Source organism: Eptatretus burgeri, chromosome 5, assembly GCF_056783735.1.
Source record: "Eptatretus burgeri isolate ZD-2024b chromosome 5, Ebu_testis_v1, whole genome shotgun sequence".
NCBI classification, from domain to species: Eukaryota; Metazoa; Chordata; class Myxini; order Myxiniformes; family Myxinidae; genus Eptatretus; species Eptatretus burgeri.
Genome location: NC_140965.1, coordinates 57,492,129 through 57,509,197, shown reverse-complemented (window position 1 = coordinate 57,509,197; position 17,069 = coordinate 57,492,129). Strand labels below are relative to the sequence as shown.

The 17,069-nt window shown below is 41.9% G+C and overlaps 1 protein-coding gene across 7 annotated transcripts in view; it reads left to right on the top strand.

Annotated features, from left to right (window-relative positions):
* Positions 1-419: 419 nt before the first annotated feature.
* LOC147026493 (palladin-like) overlaps positions 420-17,069 on the top strand; it is a 264,027-nt gene continuing 247,377 nt past the window's right edge. For 4 of the 7 annotated variants that reach the window (XM_085881962.1, XM_085881961.1, XM_085881958.1 and 1 more), the window contains exons 1-2: positions 421-586; positions 2,473-3,366. In XM_085881962.1, coding sequence (XP_085738088.1) covers positions 2,474-3,366 — 893 coding nt within the window. In that variant the 5' untranslated portion in view covers positions 421-586; position 2,473. Of the gene's footprint in view, positions 587-2,472; positions 3,367-17,069 lie in introns of all 7 variants that reach the window. The other 3 variants (XM_085881959.1, XM_085881960.1, XM_085881957.1) reach the window with 1 other exon arrangement.

Genomic DNA, 17,069 nt, shown 5'->3' with positions numbered 1-17,069 from the left:
TTTTTTAATCGTATACCATTTTAGGGAAACTTAGAAGATAATAATAATTAAGAGATATTACAATTACACAGTTGAAAAGAACCATGATCATGGAGAACCTCTCCAGATGTCCTTGCACTTGTAATAATACTGTGAAGGGAAAAGAAAAAAAAAGAACCTGAAGAAATTCTGATTCTAAAAGCATTGAACCCTGATGCATAATGGCAGTTTCTGGAATGAAAGAATGGGTTTGGTTATAAAATTAAGGAGTGCAGAAGATGGCTGGTGTGAGCTCTCGAGAAGTGGGAAGAAGGAAATGGTTGCGGGGTTCAGGCTGAGGTGGGGAAAATGGGGTGTTGCGACTGCAATGATCAGCTCTGTTAGTTGTGTCCCCCAAAATAGACTGCGACAAGGCAAGTGGTGGTGTTGTGTGCAGCCCCTTCCCCATCATCGCCCACTCGGCACTGAGGCACTTCTGCAGGCACCAGGAGATTGCAGGGCCCATGAGGCACATCGAGTGTACCCTTGCATTATAAGCGCGTGGATATCTAGGTGTCCACACTGTTTTTCCTTGTTTCTTTCTTTTCCTGACTCACTTCTCTGACAGGTGAGTTGCTGTGTTGTGAAGTTTAGGGTAGGGTGCTCATGTGTGCCTTTGGATTGTATGCCTTATAACAAACCTTGTGTCCCTGTGTAAAGTAGCCATAATAATGGTTTATACACCCAATTATATACAGTAGTATATACAGTAGTGGTAGTAGTAGTAGTCGTAGTAGTGTGTTTACTTCAATACTAGATAAAGTTTTAAGTTTTGATGTAGATTATGATTATGGTTCCAATCGTGCATTTACAAAGTATAAATGAACAAAATTGTTTTGCTGAATTGAATTATGATTATACACACATAATAATAATAATAATAATAATAATAACAATAATAATAATAATGCAAGTTCTCTTCCAGTGAACTTCAAAAGAGGAGTAGGCCATGAGGCTCATCAAAGCCTATGCTATTGTTGTCATGATATGGTCGTTTGTCCGTGCTCTATCTAATAAATAAATGGAACTCGGTCTCAGCCTGCCTGCATGCGTCCATCCGTCAACATGGGTCCTTCTAGTCCTTTTTAAATGTTGTGTCAAGTCCAGTAAGGATACAGTATGTACCATTTTATGAGTCTTTGGTCTGACTCAACAGGGGTTTGAGCCGCCAACCTTCCAGACTCAGAGCAGACACTCTAACCATTATAGATTATACCAAGAGTCTGAATGAATTCCTTTTTAACTATGTTTCTAATCATTACACTTACCGAGTCTTTGATAATATATTAATTTGTTTCGAAATATATTTTCCCATGTGGTGGAAGAGGTTGGAAAGAGGATTTGCTAAGGAGTGATTGTACTTGGTTGTAAGAGGCTGAGTAGTGCTACCTTGAAGGAGAGGGGAGAGGAGGAGAAAATGTTGGGAGGTGTGTTACAAGAGGATGATGATTAAACCTACTCATTTGCTGCAGATTGACATGCAAAAGGTCAAGGGACCTGATTACAGCAGGTGCAGAGACAACATTGTGAGAGGTTTTGGTATCTTTACTGTGTCAGCTCAACTAGAAGGAAGGCGATCAGAGATGTTGGGGACGTGGTATATTTTTAACGGCTGTCACTGTTTTGGCATATCAACTGAAGCCCTTTTAAAAGCATGCAAGGCATTTTGTGCACCTCTCTGTGGGCCCTCTTCATGCTGTCAGATATGAGGTACAGCTCACTCTGAAGTCAAGAAAAGAAGACGAAAGTGGGAGCGCTGTCAGGGAATATTGCTGTGTTGGACTATATGTACCACCACACTCTTGTGCTTAGTTTTGAAGTACACTTAGTCCATGGTAAATAGGTGCAGGGCAGAAAAGTGATCCTGCCAGTTAATTTTAGCATCTGTGCTGTGAACTATATGACTACAACAGCTGAGCCAGAATAGCAGATACTTGGAGGATGGCTGGGCTTTCCACAATCAAGTTTTTTATTTTGCTTACTTGTCTCAGGATGATAGTTTTTTTATTTTGAAACATAAAATACATCTGAGAACACACATATCATCCACAGAGATTTTGACACATTCTTTTGCATGAGAATTCACACTTTAACAGCTGCACAACAAGGATTCCAATATTTTGTGTGCGAGAGGTTTAAAGGATATTGACTTGGTTTAAAATATTCTGGTATACCCTCGTGTAATTGCCAAAGGAGTTTCCCCCAAGCCCTGATAATGAGTACAAAGCTGTCTTGTCATTCTAAGCTTCTGAAAGCAAAACTATTGTTTGAGTTAACCCAAAAAATCAATATTAATTCATCATTTTTGTTTACATTAAAATCTAAATTTTTCCCCCCCTCTAATTACAGAGTTTATTGGACAAACATTAATATTTGATCAATTTACGAGTCAGTAAGCCATCAAGGAGACCACTCCACTACCAAAGTGATCGCATATCGTTTTATTTTCTGCAGGATGCAGAAAGAAACCAGCGAGAGTGGTGTGTCTCTGCATGGCAGTGGATTCAGCAGAGAAATGTCAGACCCAGGTCTGATCCCAGAACTGTCTGCCTTCCTCAGCCAAGAAGAACTGAACAAAAGTGTGCACTTGGCCCGTGAAGCCATAAATGATGATATTGCTGCGTTTGTTCCACCTGCACCACAGTTGCTGAGTGGTTCAGACACCCAATTGAATGTTCCACTATTCAGGCCTTCCACAGAAAATAGATCAATGGGCCAGGACAGCACTTCAGGGACAACAGAAAACAACTCTGATCGTCAGACTACACAAAATGGAACGTGTGTCCGCCCAAAGCAAGACCCAGGATGTAGTAATCGGGCAGATCCAGCTCCGGGCAAGCACAATCCATACTTGAGTGAGACTGACAACAAGAAAGAATTAGCCACCAAAGCAGCAGCACTCATTGAGGAACTTTCAACTCTTTTCAAAGCAGGTCCAAGGAAGGCGGGATCATTAAGGGGACGCCGGGAAGCTCCATTGCCGTTTACCTCACCAGTCTCCTCTGACAGTGGATATCAATCACCTAATGGGAACACAATACGACATGCTGCAAACACAAATGCTCGGACGAGGCCAATTCAACCATTGCAGCAGCAAAGGACAAGGACAGATGTTTCTCAGGTGGTACAATGTGCAGACAAGACTGCTGAAAAGGATCATGGATTGCTTCAAGATCGGCCTGCTCCGGAAAGTGGGGATGTTTGTGCTCAGGCTGGTGATGATGTTGAAGATGGCAAGGAACTACAACCACCACATTTCACACACAGATTAAAAAGCCGGGAAGTGCCCGAGGGAAGCCGAGTACAACTGGATTGTAGGTTAAGCGGGAATCCCACTCCAGTTATCAGGTAAGAGCTGTTTGATCATTTTGGTTGTGTACTTTTTCCTTCTGCATCAGTTTGTGGCCAAATTTATATAAAAATTTCACATATCATGATTATCATGAGAAATAACAGTGTGGGGATGAGACAATTTCTTATTTCACAAAAGTTCAATGTGAAAGTTGCATCTTGTAACTTATATACCAATAGTACTAAGTACATAAGTACAGACAAGGCCTCGGGTCTCAAAGGTACAGTCGTAATTTCAAATTATCCTGCACCCACCTAATAATGATTGTCACCTTGCCTTGCAGGTTCTCATCCTTCTCTCTCTTTCTTCATTTTTGCTCTGTCATTTATTTTAATTCTGACAATTACATTTCCAACGACTTGAAATTGCTATATTGAGTCAAAAGTTTAAATACTCAAATCACTATGATGAATATAATGATATGGATTGTTTAACAGTTGCACCATTCCAGGATACTACAAGATCTGGAAGAGTATAGGTATTCAATTCAGAATTCCGAACTCATGATGATATAATGCAGGAAACCCGGGTTCCAATCTCATTGTTACCATATATTTGTCAATTGTCTGTTAATGTCCTTGTAATTTGGATAAAAGTATACTGCTGTCTTTGTTCTGAATGTGATTTATAACTTCATGAGCCTTCGATCACTAAAAACATAAAGACATCATTTAACTTCTGAACAGCTGAGATTAAAATTTAATGGACCACATTTTTTCAACATCTGGTAAAATATAAAGTTTATATTTTTTTAAAATATGGTCTCCACTTTAGTTCTGGAACATAGTTGTTGCTTTATCATAAAATTAGTCTTTAGTAACATTTATTATAGATGAATGTCATTTTGTATTTTGGGTGTTTTTTTGCTAGAAGTTGGTGTTTAAGTATCGGAATGTATGAAAGACTCCATGTCCCCCGCTCCCTCTTCATTCCCTGGATCCATGCTTGTTTTATTTTACTGTAACTGTTTACAGTTTCTAATTTATGTGTGCCTGTGCTTTTGGAAATCATTTGTACTTTGACTAAGCAGGAGCTTCTTGCATCAATTCAACGGATAATTTATTTCGTGGTATAGTGACAAATTGTGAAGTACTGGAGCCCTGCAAAAAATTTCTGCCATGACGTCATTGCCAGATCTCCAGACACATAAAATTTTAACAAAGCACTAACCAATGGAGTCCCCAAATGGGTTATAAATGAAATACACACATTTTTAGTATGATTAACAATAGCTTAACACAGTCACTTTGTCTCACAATTAAGAATCCCTTTTTAAGAAAAAATCAGATCAGTTGGTCTCTAACCACCGTTTTTCGACCAAACTATGTATTTTAAGAAATAAAGACAACTTAATTTAATATTAATTGTATTTACTACCATGTGGTAAGGGCTGGCAGAATGGTCTAGCTCGAGAGGTACACATACTTACCTCTAAGCCATCTAGCCTGGGTTTGAATCCCAAACCCAGCTAAAAACTGTCATCCCAGTGTTTCACAGGCAGGGTCATCCCTCGGATGGATGACCCTTCTGCTGAAATTAGTGATTTAGTTGTTGCCTTTCACATTTGTAGTTGGTGTCTTTCTTGGAGTTGACGAAAAAGAAAAAGCTTTATGGCCGGACAAACATCCGAGAGTATTGAAGGAGATGGCAGAGCAGATAGGCATGATGTTAGCATCTGTTACGTCAAGCTTATCAGCTCTGCCAACCTGAGCTTGTCATTGATGTATTAAAGGCCTACCTTTGCTCACACAACCTGGTGGCCATTCTTCACAAAAACACGAACAGCCACATCACTGATCCACCCAGACTTCAACTGGTTGTTGGTATCCACAGTTTTCTCTGCCTTCATGCGTTCCAGGGGGTATATACTTTCAGTAAACATAACATAATTCATTAAATCTAGACAAAAATGCTTGGAAGGTTCATCTTGCTTCTGGACGGTGCATGTTCAGAAATTCATATGGGACTGTGTTGCCTATAACCTGTATTGTTATGCAGTAATATCACTTCCGAGACTAAGTTTCCAATGTGTTGACATACCCAAGGTTCAGAACAAGCTTTGACCTCAATTATTTTGCCATGAAAACACAGAAAGCACAATAACTCAACCAATCGTGAATGTAGGTGTTTTTTTTGTTTTTTTTTTTAACTGTTGCAGAGATTTAAGCTTCGCCTTGGATGGATTGATGTGCCGGAGCGGTTGACGGGTGTGCCCCGGCACCACTACACCCCTGAATTTACTCAGAGTCCAAACCTTACCAGCAGATTCAAACCATTTATTCTACTTCTTAAAATGACTGAAAATATAAGCTTTGATTTCACACCTGTGATGCGTCATCAGAGTATCAGCTAAAGGCCCGGTCACACCTTGACGTTTTAGCCAGCGATGGCAACGTATTAAAATGTATGTAAAACGCTGGCTTACGTTGAACTTTTGATGTTTTTTTTTTTAAAGATTCGGACGTATTCATAGCGACTTGGTCTTATGTATAACGCATTGGTAACGGACACAGAACGTTTCGTTGTGTTATAGATAACTTATACCAACGAATGCTGACCTGTTGTTGGCCTACACAACCGATGCCCAACGATAGTCTAACTTAGGCATAGCGCGTTGCATGCATCGCCGACGATGTCGTGACGTAGCCTATTAAAAGGCTGACGCACAACGATTCGAATCATAACTGCCGTAGAAATGGAAGTGACAACATCGCGGTCACACCTTGGCGATCTTGCGAGCGTATGCCGACCTAAGAAAAACGTGTCTATAACGTTGGGGTACGTCAAATACGGTATGAGTAAGTTTGGTATACGTGAGTAGAACGCTAAAGTACGCTATCATACGTCGTAGTAAGTAGAGTACGTCAAGAAATTTTAAACATGTTCAAAATTTTACGACGTACTCGGCGTATGACACACGTTCCGCATGCGATGGGGATAAGTTTTACACACGATATGTGGACGCTTACACACGTCCACAAAGGCTACTTATAAGCTACTCATAAGTCGAAACACGTCGCGGTAATGTCTTTTTTACGCGAAACTTATTTCTAACTTATGTTTGACGTGCTTTGAACCAATTCTTTATGTAGTCCCAACACACATCGACGTATGTAGACGTATTCCAATGATGTCTTCCGGTCGACAAGAAAAAATAAATTAACGTGTTTCTAGCTTACAACTGCCATATAAAGACGTGTTCCCAGCGGTTTTGGGAATTGGTATATAAAAATGCTGCTCATAAAAGGGGAACCCAACAGTGTTTTCGAGTCCTTTTTGAGTCGATGTCCATGTCAGCAGTAACAGTATCAGTATCAGTATCAGTATTAGTATTAGTATTAGTAGTAGTTTGTTCATGTTGGCAGTAGTAGGTGAGTGTGAGGGGGAGGGTGTGGGTTATGATGGATCGTCCTTGCGTCCGCGTGTCCGCGGGTAGGTTCATAGGCTGCCACTCAACGATTTAAATGGCTGCATCTCCACTATTGAAAGTAGACGCTTGCGCTCAACAATTGGATTTTTTTACACTCAACGACTTTTAAACGGTACGACTCAGCTAGTTTCATTGTTTACAATGAAGGATTTAAATTGCTGTCACTCGCCTTTGTTTTTTGACGCTGGGGTTTGGAAATTTTAATCGTTTCTTCTGAACGTGTTAAATCGCTCAAACTCGACTATTTTAAATAGACGCTGCCGATGGACAATTGGAATCATAGCCAAGCTAGACATCGAAGTGTGAACATCCTCGTCATGCCAAAGAAAAGTTTGAAGAATGCTGCAAATAAGTGTCCTGGCCGTGGCCGTGGACGCTGACGCAAGGACGATCCATTATACCGACGTCTTTCAGCCTATGAGTAACTTAAAAGTAACGTCTGTCGATGTGTGGCAACGATCGCGTAACGTGCCAACAACATGTTAATCATAGGTTAGAAATAAGTTTCGGGTACGCTAAACATTACCTCGGCGTGTCTCAACTTATGATTAACTTACAAGTAGCATGTGTTGACGTCTGTCAACGATCGCAGACCGTGCATACAACTTGTGGCCAGCATAGCGGAACGTGTGAGTCATACGCCGGCATACGTCGTGAAATTTCAAGCATGAAAAAATTTGAGGACAACCAAAAAGTACAACGTTTAAAGCCAACGTACAACGACGTATGGCAGTGTTTTTCAGCGTGCTCTCAATGTTATCAAAACTTACCCATAACGTATTCAACGTGTGCTAGCGTTTTAGAAAAAAAAATTCAAAAATCGGCATACGTTGGCTAAAACGTCAAGGTGTAACCGGGCCTTAAGATCCCCCCCCCCCCCAAAGCTTGTTCTCATGTTTGCATTGCTTCGCAATGGAAATGAGATTGCAGTGCAGCTCTTATTTAAATGGTCATGAAGTTATGAATCTCATGGGAAAAAAAACTTAGTTGTCATTCTAAAGTTTCATTAAAAGCAGTGAGAGTTTATCAAGCATTTCTCTATGCTTGTTTGTCTTCAGTTTAATGAACTTCTCAGCCATCAACTGTTGGATAATTTCTGACTCCAGTACATTGTAGGATCTGATAGGTAAACATCTGTATGCACATGAATGTGGTCCAGCATCTATTTGGACTTGCTCTGGTTATCCAGAAAGGAAATAACTTTCACCACTAGAGAGCAGTATAGAACTGTTTAGTACAAGTTTGAAATGCATTTTTAAGGTGATGTTCCGTTTTCATCTACCAATGACCCCGACAGCATGATGCAGAGGTAACACACTTATTTTGAGTTTACCTCTGAGTTCCTTTCTTGGCTCGACAAGAAATTTGATTTGGTGCTTTAATAGGCAGAGTCATGTTTGACAAAGTAGACCATCCTTTGGATGGACCTTAAGCTGGGGACTGATTTGCTTTGATTATCTGGTGGATGTTAAAGATCCCACAGTGTTTATTGCCAAAGAGTGGTTGGGTTATGCCTGACATCCTGACTAAATTTCAACAAATGATGCTCTAATGTATAGTGGACACTACATCGGTGGCATAAACCACACTCCCAACCAATAATTTGGTGGCGGAAGTTGTTTTCACCCCTGTTTGTCTGTTTGTTTATTGTTTGTTTGTCTGACTGTGAGCAGGATATCTCAAAAAGTTATAGACTGATTCGGACGAAACTTGGTGGCTTGATTAGGTGTATGACATGGACAAATTCGTTTGATTTTGGTGAAGATCTGGATCCGGATATGATAGGTTATTTTTTTAATGTTGGAGTTAGTTCACATTTGAGAGATGGGGCCAAAACGACATATAGTACGATATCTCAAAAAGTTGTTCACAGATTATGACAAAATTGGGCGATGAGTTCGGCATGTAACAAGAGCAAGCTGATTAGATTTTGGTGTGTTACAAGAATGAATGGCCCGGATGCAGATCAGGCCTATCAGTCATTCTCATTGTAGTAGCAGCCACGTTCTGCATACAAAGTGAAAAATATCCACCAATGGGTCCTTCAAGTTTCGTGTGGATTGCTCATTCTAGGAAATTAGAATGTGCAGGAAAGTCAATAAAGTCACATATTTCTTTAGGTATTCCACTGTGACACACTTGTCCAATCAAAGTGGAATTGCCATGACTCCATCTGCATATAAATGTTTGGAATGCATGCACAGCCATTTCAAGACATCTTAATCATTCCTTAACCAAATGCTGCCCTTGTTCTTTGAGTAGCCCAAAAACGCATGAAAATCAAACTGACAAATTTGGATTCGTTGGGAGAGGATTCGGAACTTCCAAGACCATCTTCATCATCTTCATCGTTGTATTGGTCACATTTTCCATATGAGGGTCCACATATCGTGCATTAACTCCAGTAAGTTATACACTAAGACAACAAACCTGGCCATTATCATGACATTGCTTGCCTCACTTCATTGTGTAACAAAGTTACTGTAGTACTGCACATTGATGACTTTCCCACGTTCAAGAAATTCCACATTCATTATATTGTTGTGGTCTTAAATTACGATTGCAATAAGTTTTCAGCTGATGGCGAAACCTTGTTGTTTCTTTGGGTTATTTTGGTGACAGAGTTGAGGTAAGCCTGCAGTGAACACTCCCATCAGTCCAAATGCTTATCACAAATTAAATATGAACCACAGCACAAATGACCATCCCAAAGGAATTGTGTACCATAGACCATATGGTCCCAAAGGTATTTTTCTTTAATGGCCACAATTATTCCCACGTTCTTGTGAGGTTTCCCATTTTTAGCCCAAGTCTTTCACAAACTGGCTGAGCAGGCCTTAACTTGAGGAAGTTATGGCAGGAATTTTGAATTTGGCCATGGGGCCAGCAATATGTCACCTACTCTTCCTCTCCACGAAGGACACCGTGGGATATTGAACGTCCACCAACGAATGCTGGCAGATGGGACTCAAAGTTTAACGGCCCACCGAGGGACGGCACACACTTGCCTGTGAAATGCCAGGATGACAGTTTATAGTTGGGCCGAGATTCAAATCCTGGCTCGACGGCTTCGATGTGGGTATGCATACCTTGAAGCTATCCTGCCAGCCCCAAAAGGAGTTGCTGTGATAAAACTACAAAAGCGAGATGAGCAATGATCCCTTGCAATTTTGACCAGAAATTTACTTTCTTTAAGCTCAACCAACTACCATGGACACGTACACAAATATAGACAGACAGTACATCTATCTATGTGTACAGACAGTACACACAGAGATTCCAGCAATCTCTGTGTGTCTGTCTGTCTGCTGTCTGTCTGCGACCACGGTTTCTCGCCGACCGCCGGTCCGACCTCATTGAAACTTGCCAGGAATATTGCCGGGGACCCGCGGATGTGCCTTTTCGAGGTTTGATATCGATTGGACGTGCGGTTTCCAAGTTACGGCCATTTTACTGCTTTTTCAGTGTTGAAAAGGTGTATATATGGCAGCTGAAGGTGTCGTTCCACCTTCTCACCTTATCATGCCAATTTTTTCCCAAATTATTAATAACCGGACGATCACCAGTCCGATCGGATTGAAACTTGCCAGGATTATTACCTGGGACCCGCAGATGTGCCTTTTCGGGGTTTGATGTCAATTGGACGAGCAGTTCCCAAGTTATGGCCATTTATCTGTTGACCAATGACAAGACACGGTGCTGTGATGTCACGAATGACGTCACAATTAATGTTTATTTATTTTTAATTTTATTTATTTATTTATTATTATTTTTATGCACGATTGACCGTCCGATCTGATTGAAACTTGACAGGAATATTTCTGGGGACCCGCGGATGTGCCTTTTCAAGGTTTGATATTAATCGGATAAGCGGTTCCCAAGTTACGGCCATTTATCTGTCGACCAATGACAAGACATGGTGCTACGACGTCACCATTAATGTTTGTTTATTTTTATTTATTTATTTATTTTTTGCATGATTGACGGTCTGATCTGATCGAAAATTGCCAGCAATATTGCTGGGGACCCACGGATGTGCCTTTTCGAGTTTTGATATTAATTGGACGAGCGGTTCCCAAGTTACGGCCATTTATCTGTCGACCAATATCTGCGAGAGAGTGGGATGGGAGAGGGGGGGATAAGAGTGGGGGCGAGAGAGAGGGGCGAGAGAGGAGGGGGAGTGAGGAAAGGCGAGACTAGGGGGGAGAGAGGGGGGGCAAGAGAGTGGGGTGAGAGAGGAGAGGGAGAGAGGAAGGGTGAGACTAGGGGGGAGAGAAGGTGGCAAGAGAGGGGGGAGATAGAGGGGGGCAAGCGAGGGGGAGATAGAGGAAGGGCGAGACTAGGGGGAAGCGAGGTGGGTGAGAGAGGGGGGAAAGAGAGGGCTGCACATACTGGCACTCACCTACGGGCACGCACCTATGGGCCCGCCCCTACGGGCCCGTACTAGTTTACAAAATTAAACTAATTTAACGACTGTTACATATTTACAAGACTTTTATAAGTTGCATGAATGGTATGATTTGTTAAGGTAGCACAGATTAAAAATCCTTCAATCTAATAGATATTTGTCATTAAGAGAATTTAATGTTGCCTTCTGTCTTGACACAGAGAGCTATAGATACCAATAAAAAAAACACATGTCAGGCTTATGGTAGGATCTATATTTTAATATGATTCTCTTTCGGTTTCTCTCTCGACTAAAATGGCAGTCTGTGCCTCAGTTGAATGTGTATAGACTGCACTTGTGCAAGGGAAAAAGAGTGACATGGTTTACAGTGTCAGAAGAAACGTAGCAGCATGATTATTCCTGGTCATGGCACATGGATTGACACTTGAGCTGTTAAATGGAGAAAATGCCACTCATAGGACACCATATTGATTGAGTTGCAGGACCAGCCATGGTCACACACAGCTCCCGCTATGGATGATCAACTTATTCACTCATCCAATCTTGCTTCGCACCACTCAGCCCCTGTGGTTCTCTGTTTTTCTCTGCCGCTGAATTCTCCGACAGCAATACTCGGACCTCAGAGATCTCAGATTTACCACAACTCTTTTTGTGTACAGATCTGAGGCTTGTGGAAGACCTAGGATGCAGAACAGAACAGAACACAGTGGAAAGTGGGGAAACACAGCAACGGTAATGCGAAGGAACACAGCAATGGGACACTTTGAGGGAGAGTGGGTGAGGGAAAGAATAAGAGAAAGGGGGTGGGGGGGTAGGAGAACACAGGATCATGCTGTGGATACAATCTCAAGCTCCTGCCAGTTGAACCAACTTCTCCAGTCTGTTCAGTCCCATTTATTCCTTCAGGGCTTCAAGAAAGCTGTTCAACATGACCCCCAGTCCCCATTCGCACTCATGATTTCTTATACCCCAAACAACCACATTCTCAATCACTCCCCTTTTCCAAGTTATTGTGATATTTTCCCCCTCTCCATCACCTCTTTCATTTGTTGGTGGACGATTGGTTTGTTCCTTTTCTGTTTCATCCCCACTTTCCTCCTTCCTCTTCTTGCCTTGTTTCAGTTTGTATGCAGCTTCTTCACCCCATGTGTCCTTCCCCTGCTCTTGACCTCACTCACACTCTCACCTCTACTCAGCTGTTGGTGTTTCCCTCTTTACATTTTGTTCCATTACATAAATTTATCTAGCTCTTCCACGAACTTCAACCATGTATACAAATAATTCAGCAAGAACAGGGCTGAAAGACGAGCAAATGGTTTAGAGCAAGGGTGAGAAGATGCATGGGGAAAACAATAGTAGGAAAGAACGACGACTGGATGGTATTAAGTGGGTAGGCCTCACCAGCCGAGGCAGAGCACATGAGATCGAAATAACCATACAGGCATGCCAAAAAAGACAATAAGCACACTGCACAAACAATAATAGACATGAACAAAAGTGGACACCGATCAACCTTCAACAAAGGCAAATCCAGAACGGAATACTTAACTTTGGAAGCAAGTGACTTCGAGCAGAGAAGAAAAGCTGCCTCCACTGGAAACCAGAGGTCAATGTGGACATTCCAGATCATTCCAATGCCCCAGGTGTGAGTCTTGGACATCATTTCCATTTACCATGAAAAACTGTCAGCAACAATGACTGTAATTCCCTTCATTGTACTGTAAGGTTCTGCATGGAAAGATTCACACAAAAGACAATACAAAAATATGACAAAACCTCTCAATAGCAATTTATTTTTTTGAAAACAATACAAGGACAAAACTGGGGAACAAAGACATGAGATCTGTGGAAGGGAGAGGGAAGGGGTGGCGTACGTAGGATAAACAAGATGGACGATACAGGGACTTTCAGGAAGGAAAGCAGGGAATTTGAAGGAGGTGGGTTTTGAGTGGATTAACGGGGGTAGAAAAGATCGAGGATTTGGATGGGGGAAGATAAGAGATGGTGGTGAACAGCTGTTTTGAAGACCTGGAGGGAAGAATGGGATTGAAGAGAGTGTGGGAGTTTGTTCCAAAGGCGGGGAAAAGGAGGAATGAAAGAGTGAAGGAGAGCAGTGATTCTTGATTTTGGTAGTTTTTCCAGAAGGGGGTTACTGGCGGACCTCGAGCGCCCTGCGATCACAGACAGAGTGGGGAGGCGAGGCCGGAGAGCAGACGGTAGAAGACAGAAAGGCCCCCGACCTGCCTGTGATGAGAGAGTGAGAGACTCAAAGACAGACTCATCACGGGAGATACCAATCATCCTAAATGCCTTGGTTTCCACAGCATGAAGCCGAGAAAGGTGGGAGGCAGGAGCACCAGCCCAGAGGGGAGAGCAGTACTCCATGAGGCTGCAGACGAAAGCTTTGTATGTGGTCTGGCGCTCAGGTGTGCCAAGGAAGGGCTTTGTACGGTGGAGGATGACCAGTCGGCGACTGGCTTTGGAGGCCAGCTTGGAGATGTGGCTTTCCCAGGAAAGATCATGGCAGATAGTGAGACCCAGAAGCTTGAATGAAAGGACTTCAAGAGGATTGTTGATAAAGTAGATGGGGAGTTTTCCAGATGGTCCTTTCAGTGAGACATTGTGAGAGTGAGATTTGTCAGGGTTGAAAGAAATGTTCCATGTGTTGGACCAGTTTGTGATTTTACCCAGATCTGCAGAGAGTGAAGAGGCTGCGACTTGCCGATCTGATGGATGACAGATGGTACAGCAGAGGTTGGAGTCATCAGCAAAGACATAAAGAGGATTTTCTAGAGAGTCGGAGAGATCATTGATGAAAATTCTCAAAAGTAAAATCTATATCTCTCTTTGTGGTACTTGTTACAAAATTGATGTCAAATTGCTCATAAAATGTCAAACTATCCAAGCTTGTGACATGGAATGATAGATCAAAGTCTCAGTCTTCAAAAATTAATGTCCTTCCATCTCGTTGCATTCCAGGAGATGCACATATTGCCATGGGCATGCGAGTTTGTCTTTAGATCCTCGTGGAGGATCTCTAAGTCTTACTCACGTTGTTGTTCTTCATCTTCTTCTTGTGGACTTTTTTGTTTCACAGCCGATAGTTTTCATCGAAACTTCCTGAAACTTGGTGTATACATGTAAAAATACCCTGCGCAGACAGTAACCATCTCTGATTTAGAAAATTCCTCCAAGAAAAAAAGTTATGACGTCAAAATATCTCCGCTAATGGAAATCACCCAAAAAATTATCTCCGAAACTAGGCAAGCTTTTTGAATTCTGTTTGCGGGAATCGAACAGGGCATTAGCAGAGATGAATTACCGCACATATGATGCATCACTATGACGTCATATCCATTTTTATGATGTCATCCCTATTTTTTGTTTCACAACCCAGAGTTTTCATCGGATCTTCGTGAAACTTGCCATGTATATGCAGAAAGCCCACGCGCAGGCAGTAACCATCTCCGATTTTGGAAATTCTTCCTAGAAAAAAAGTTGACATCATAATATTGCCGCTAATGGAAATCGCCTATACCATTATCTCCGAAACTAGGCAAGCTGTTTGAATTTTGTTTGCGGGAATCAAGCCGGGCATTAGCACAGATAATTTATCGCAAACCTGATACATCACAATGACGTCATATTCGTTTTTATGACGTCATCAATAAGAGGACGAGGATCTTAACTCATTTGAGCTTGTTGATGGAATGGAAGGTAATTTGGTGTACACCTTGCACTAACCTGATTGAGTTTCAGTGATCAATGAATGATTGTTCAACTTCATATCGAATAATTTATGTCTGGCGTTGGCTTAATGGTGAGGGTGGTGGGCTTAGGATCAAAGCATCCTGACTTCAAACCCCACTCGGCTGTTTAATTAATACCAGGTTGGGTTGACACTGCCTGTCATCCTTCTGAGGTCGGCAAAATGAGTGCCAGCATGCTGGTATCCTGTGTTGGAGTGGTGACCCATCCAGGATTGTGCCCAATAGCCGAGGAGACTGCTTTGGCAGCACCAACGCTCTGCCCAGAGTATGGTCCCAATGGTTGAATGGATATCTACTAATTTGGAAATTCTCCAAAATTATCTGTTCAACATGTTTGAATGTTTCCTTGAGTGATGGCTGTTGTTTGTGTATCAGAATGCTCAAGATCACATTCACAGATTAATGGCCTCTTTCAACTTAATTGCACCATTGAAGCACAACTATGTGAGACATTCATTAACAAATTGTGCATACAGTATCCTGTGAATTTCTGTTCCACATCACACATGACAACATTGGCTGCAATCATGGTTTTACCCTGAATGCTTTGATGATCATTGATTCGGGATAACCTTCTCAGAGTACAAAGTAACATTGCACAAAAATTCAGTATTTAACCAACTTTTAGATGTTCTGCAATGCAAACTCCACATAAACCTTCAACCATCCTCATATTAAAGAAAAGTGTTTTTTAACTGGAAAAGGGATGAATTATCTTTTAAAGTTGAGAAAAGTTCATTGTTCCATTGCATGTTGATGCATGAAGGGATCAAAACAAAATTAATGTGTGTGTGTGTGTGTGTGTGTGTGTGTGTGTGTGTGTGTGTGTGTGTGTGTGTGTGTGTGTGTGTGTGTGTACATGTATACAGAGGCATGACAAAAGTAAATAGACACCTTAAATTTATTCATTTCCTCTGTATAAAGCAAGTTTTACTCTGTGATTTGTCCTAATATTAAACTATTTATTTGCAGAAACGAGTTTCTGGGTCGTGTATGACGATTAACGATGCCTCGAACCGAGGGAGTACACGACCTTTGAGATTTTCAAAGAGGACGAATTGGTGGCCAATCAGAAGGTGGAGTCAGCCAGCGTCAGATATCTCAGAACCTTGGCAATCCGCTTCCTACGATCAATCGGGTGATTGTGCAATTCACCAGCAAAAGCAAGGAATCCACAGCTTCCCGTTCTGGTCTATCTGGGCCCTCAGAAAGGTGTCTTTGAGCTGGCAAGTGGTCCATTGAGAAAACTCCCCGTTGCAAGTCAGCAGATGTTGCAGAGAAGGTCCAAGTTAGCACAAGAACTGCCGTGCAGTACCTTCATCAACTGGGCTACTATACAAGAGCAGCTAGGAGAAAACCTCTTCTTAGACCAGCCAACATTCAAAAGAGAAGGAATTGGGTTGACGAGATGGCCACCAGACCCTTGTAGTTTTGGCAAATTGTCATTTTTTTCATACGAGTCATAATTTACTCAATTTTCTGACAGTGGATGCGTTCGGGTCTCGAGACTTCCCTGTCAAGATTTCTCTTTGAACCGATTGCAGCCAACTGTCAAACATGGTTGTTTTTCAGTGATGGTTTGGGGAGCAATCGGGAGCGCTGGATGGTCAGAGCTTGTGGAGTGTTTTGGCAACATCAACTCAATGATATTCATGTCTATCCTTGAGGATGGTCTTCTCCCCGTCTTCTCCACTAGTCAGGTGGTCAAAAACAACACTCTGTTCATGGAAGATGGAGGTCCATGCCACACTGCAAAAAGACCAAAGAATGGCAGGACAGAAATGGGATCAAGCGACTTCCATAGCCAAGTCAGTCTCCTGACATGAATCCCATTAAACACCTCTGGGCCATGTTGGATCGAGCTGTGCGGAAAAAGTCCAGGAAACCAACATCAAGGGCAGAATTGGTAAAACTTTTGCATGAACCCTGGGCAGAAATCCCACAAGAGAAAATTTCGGAACTCTTTAGTTTTAGTCCTGAAAGAGTAAAAGTGTTGAAATCTGCAAATGGCAAGTCGAGCAAATACTAGTGGATGTATTAAAATGGATCAAATGTTAAATAAATAAATTCTTTCAAAATCATGGTGCCTAT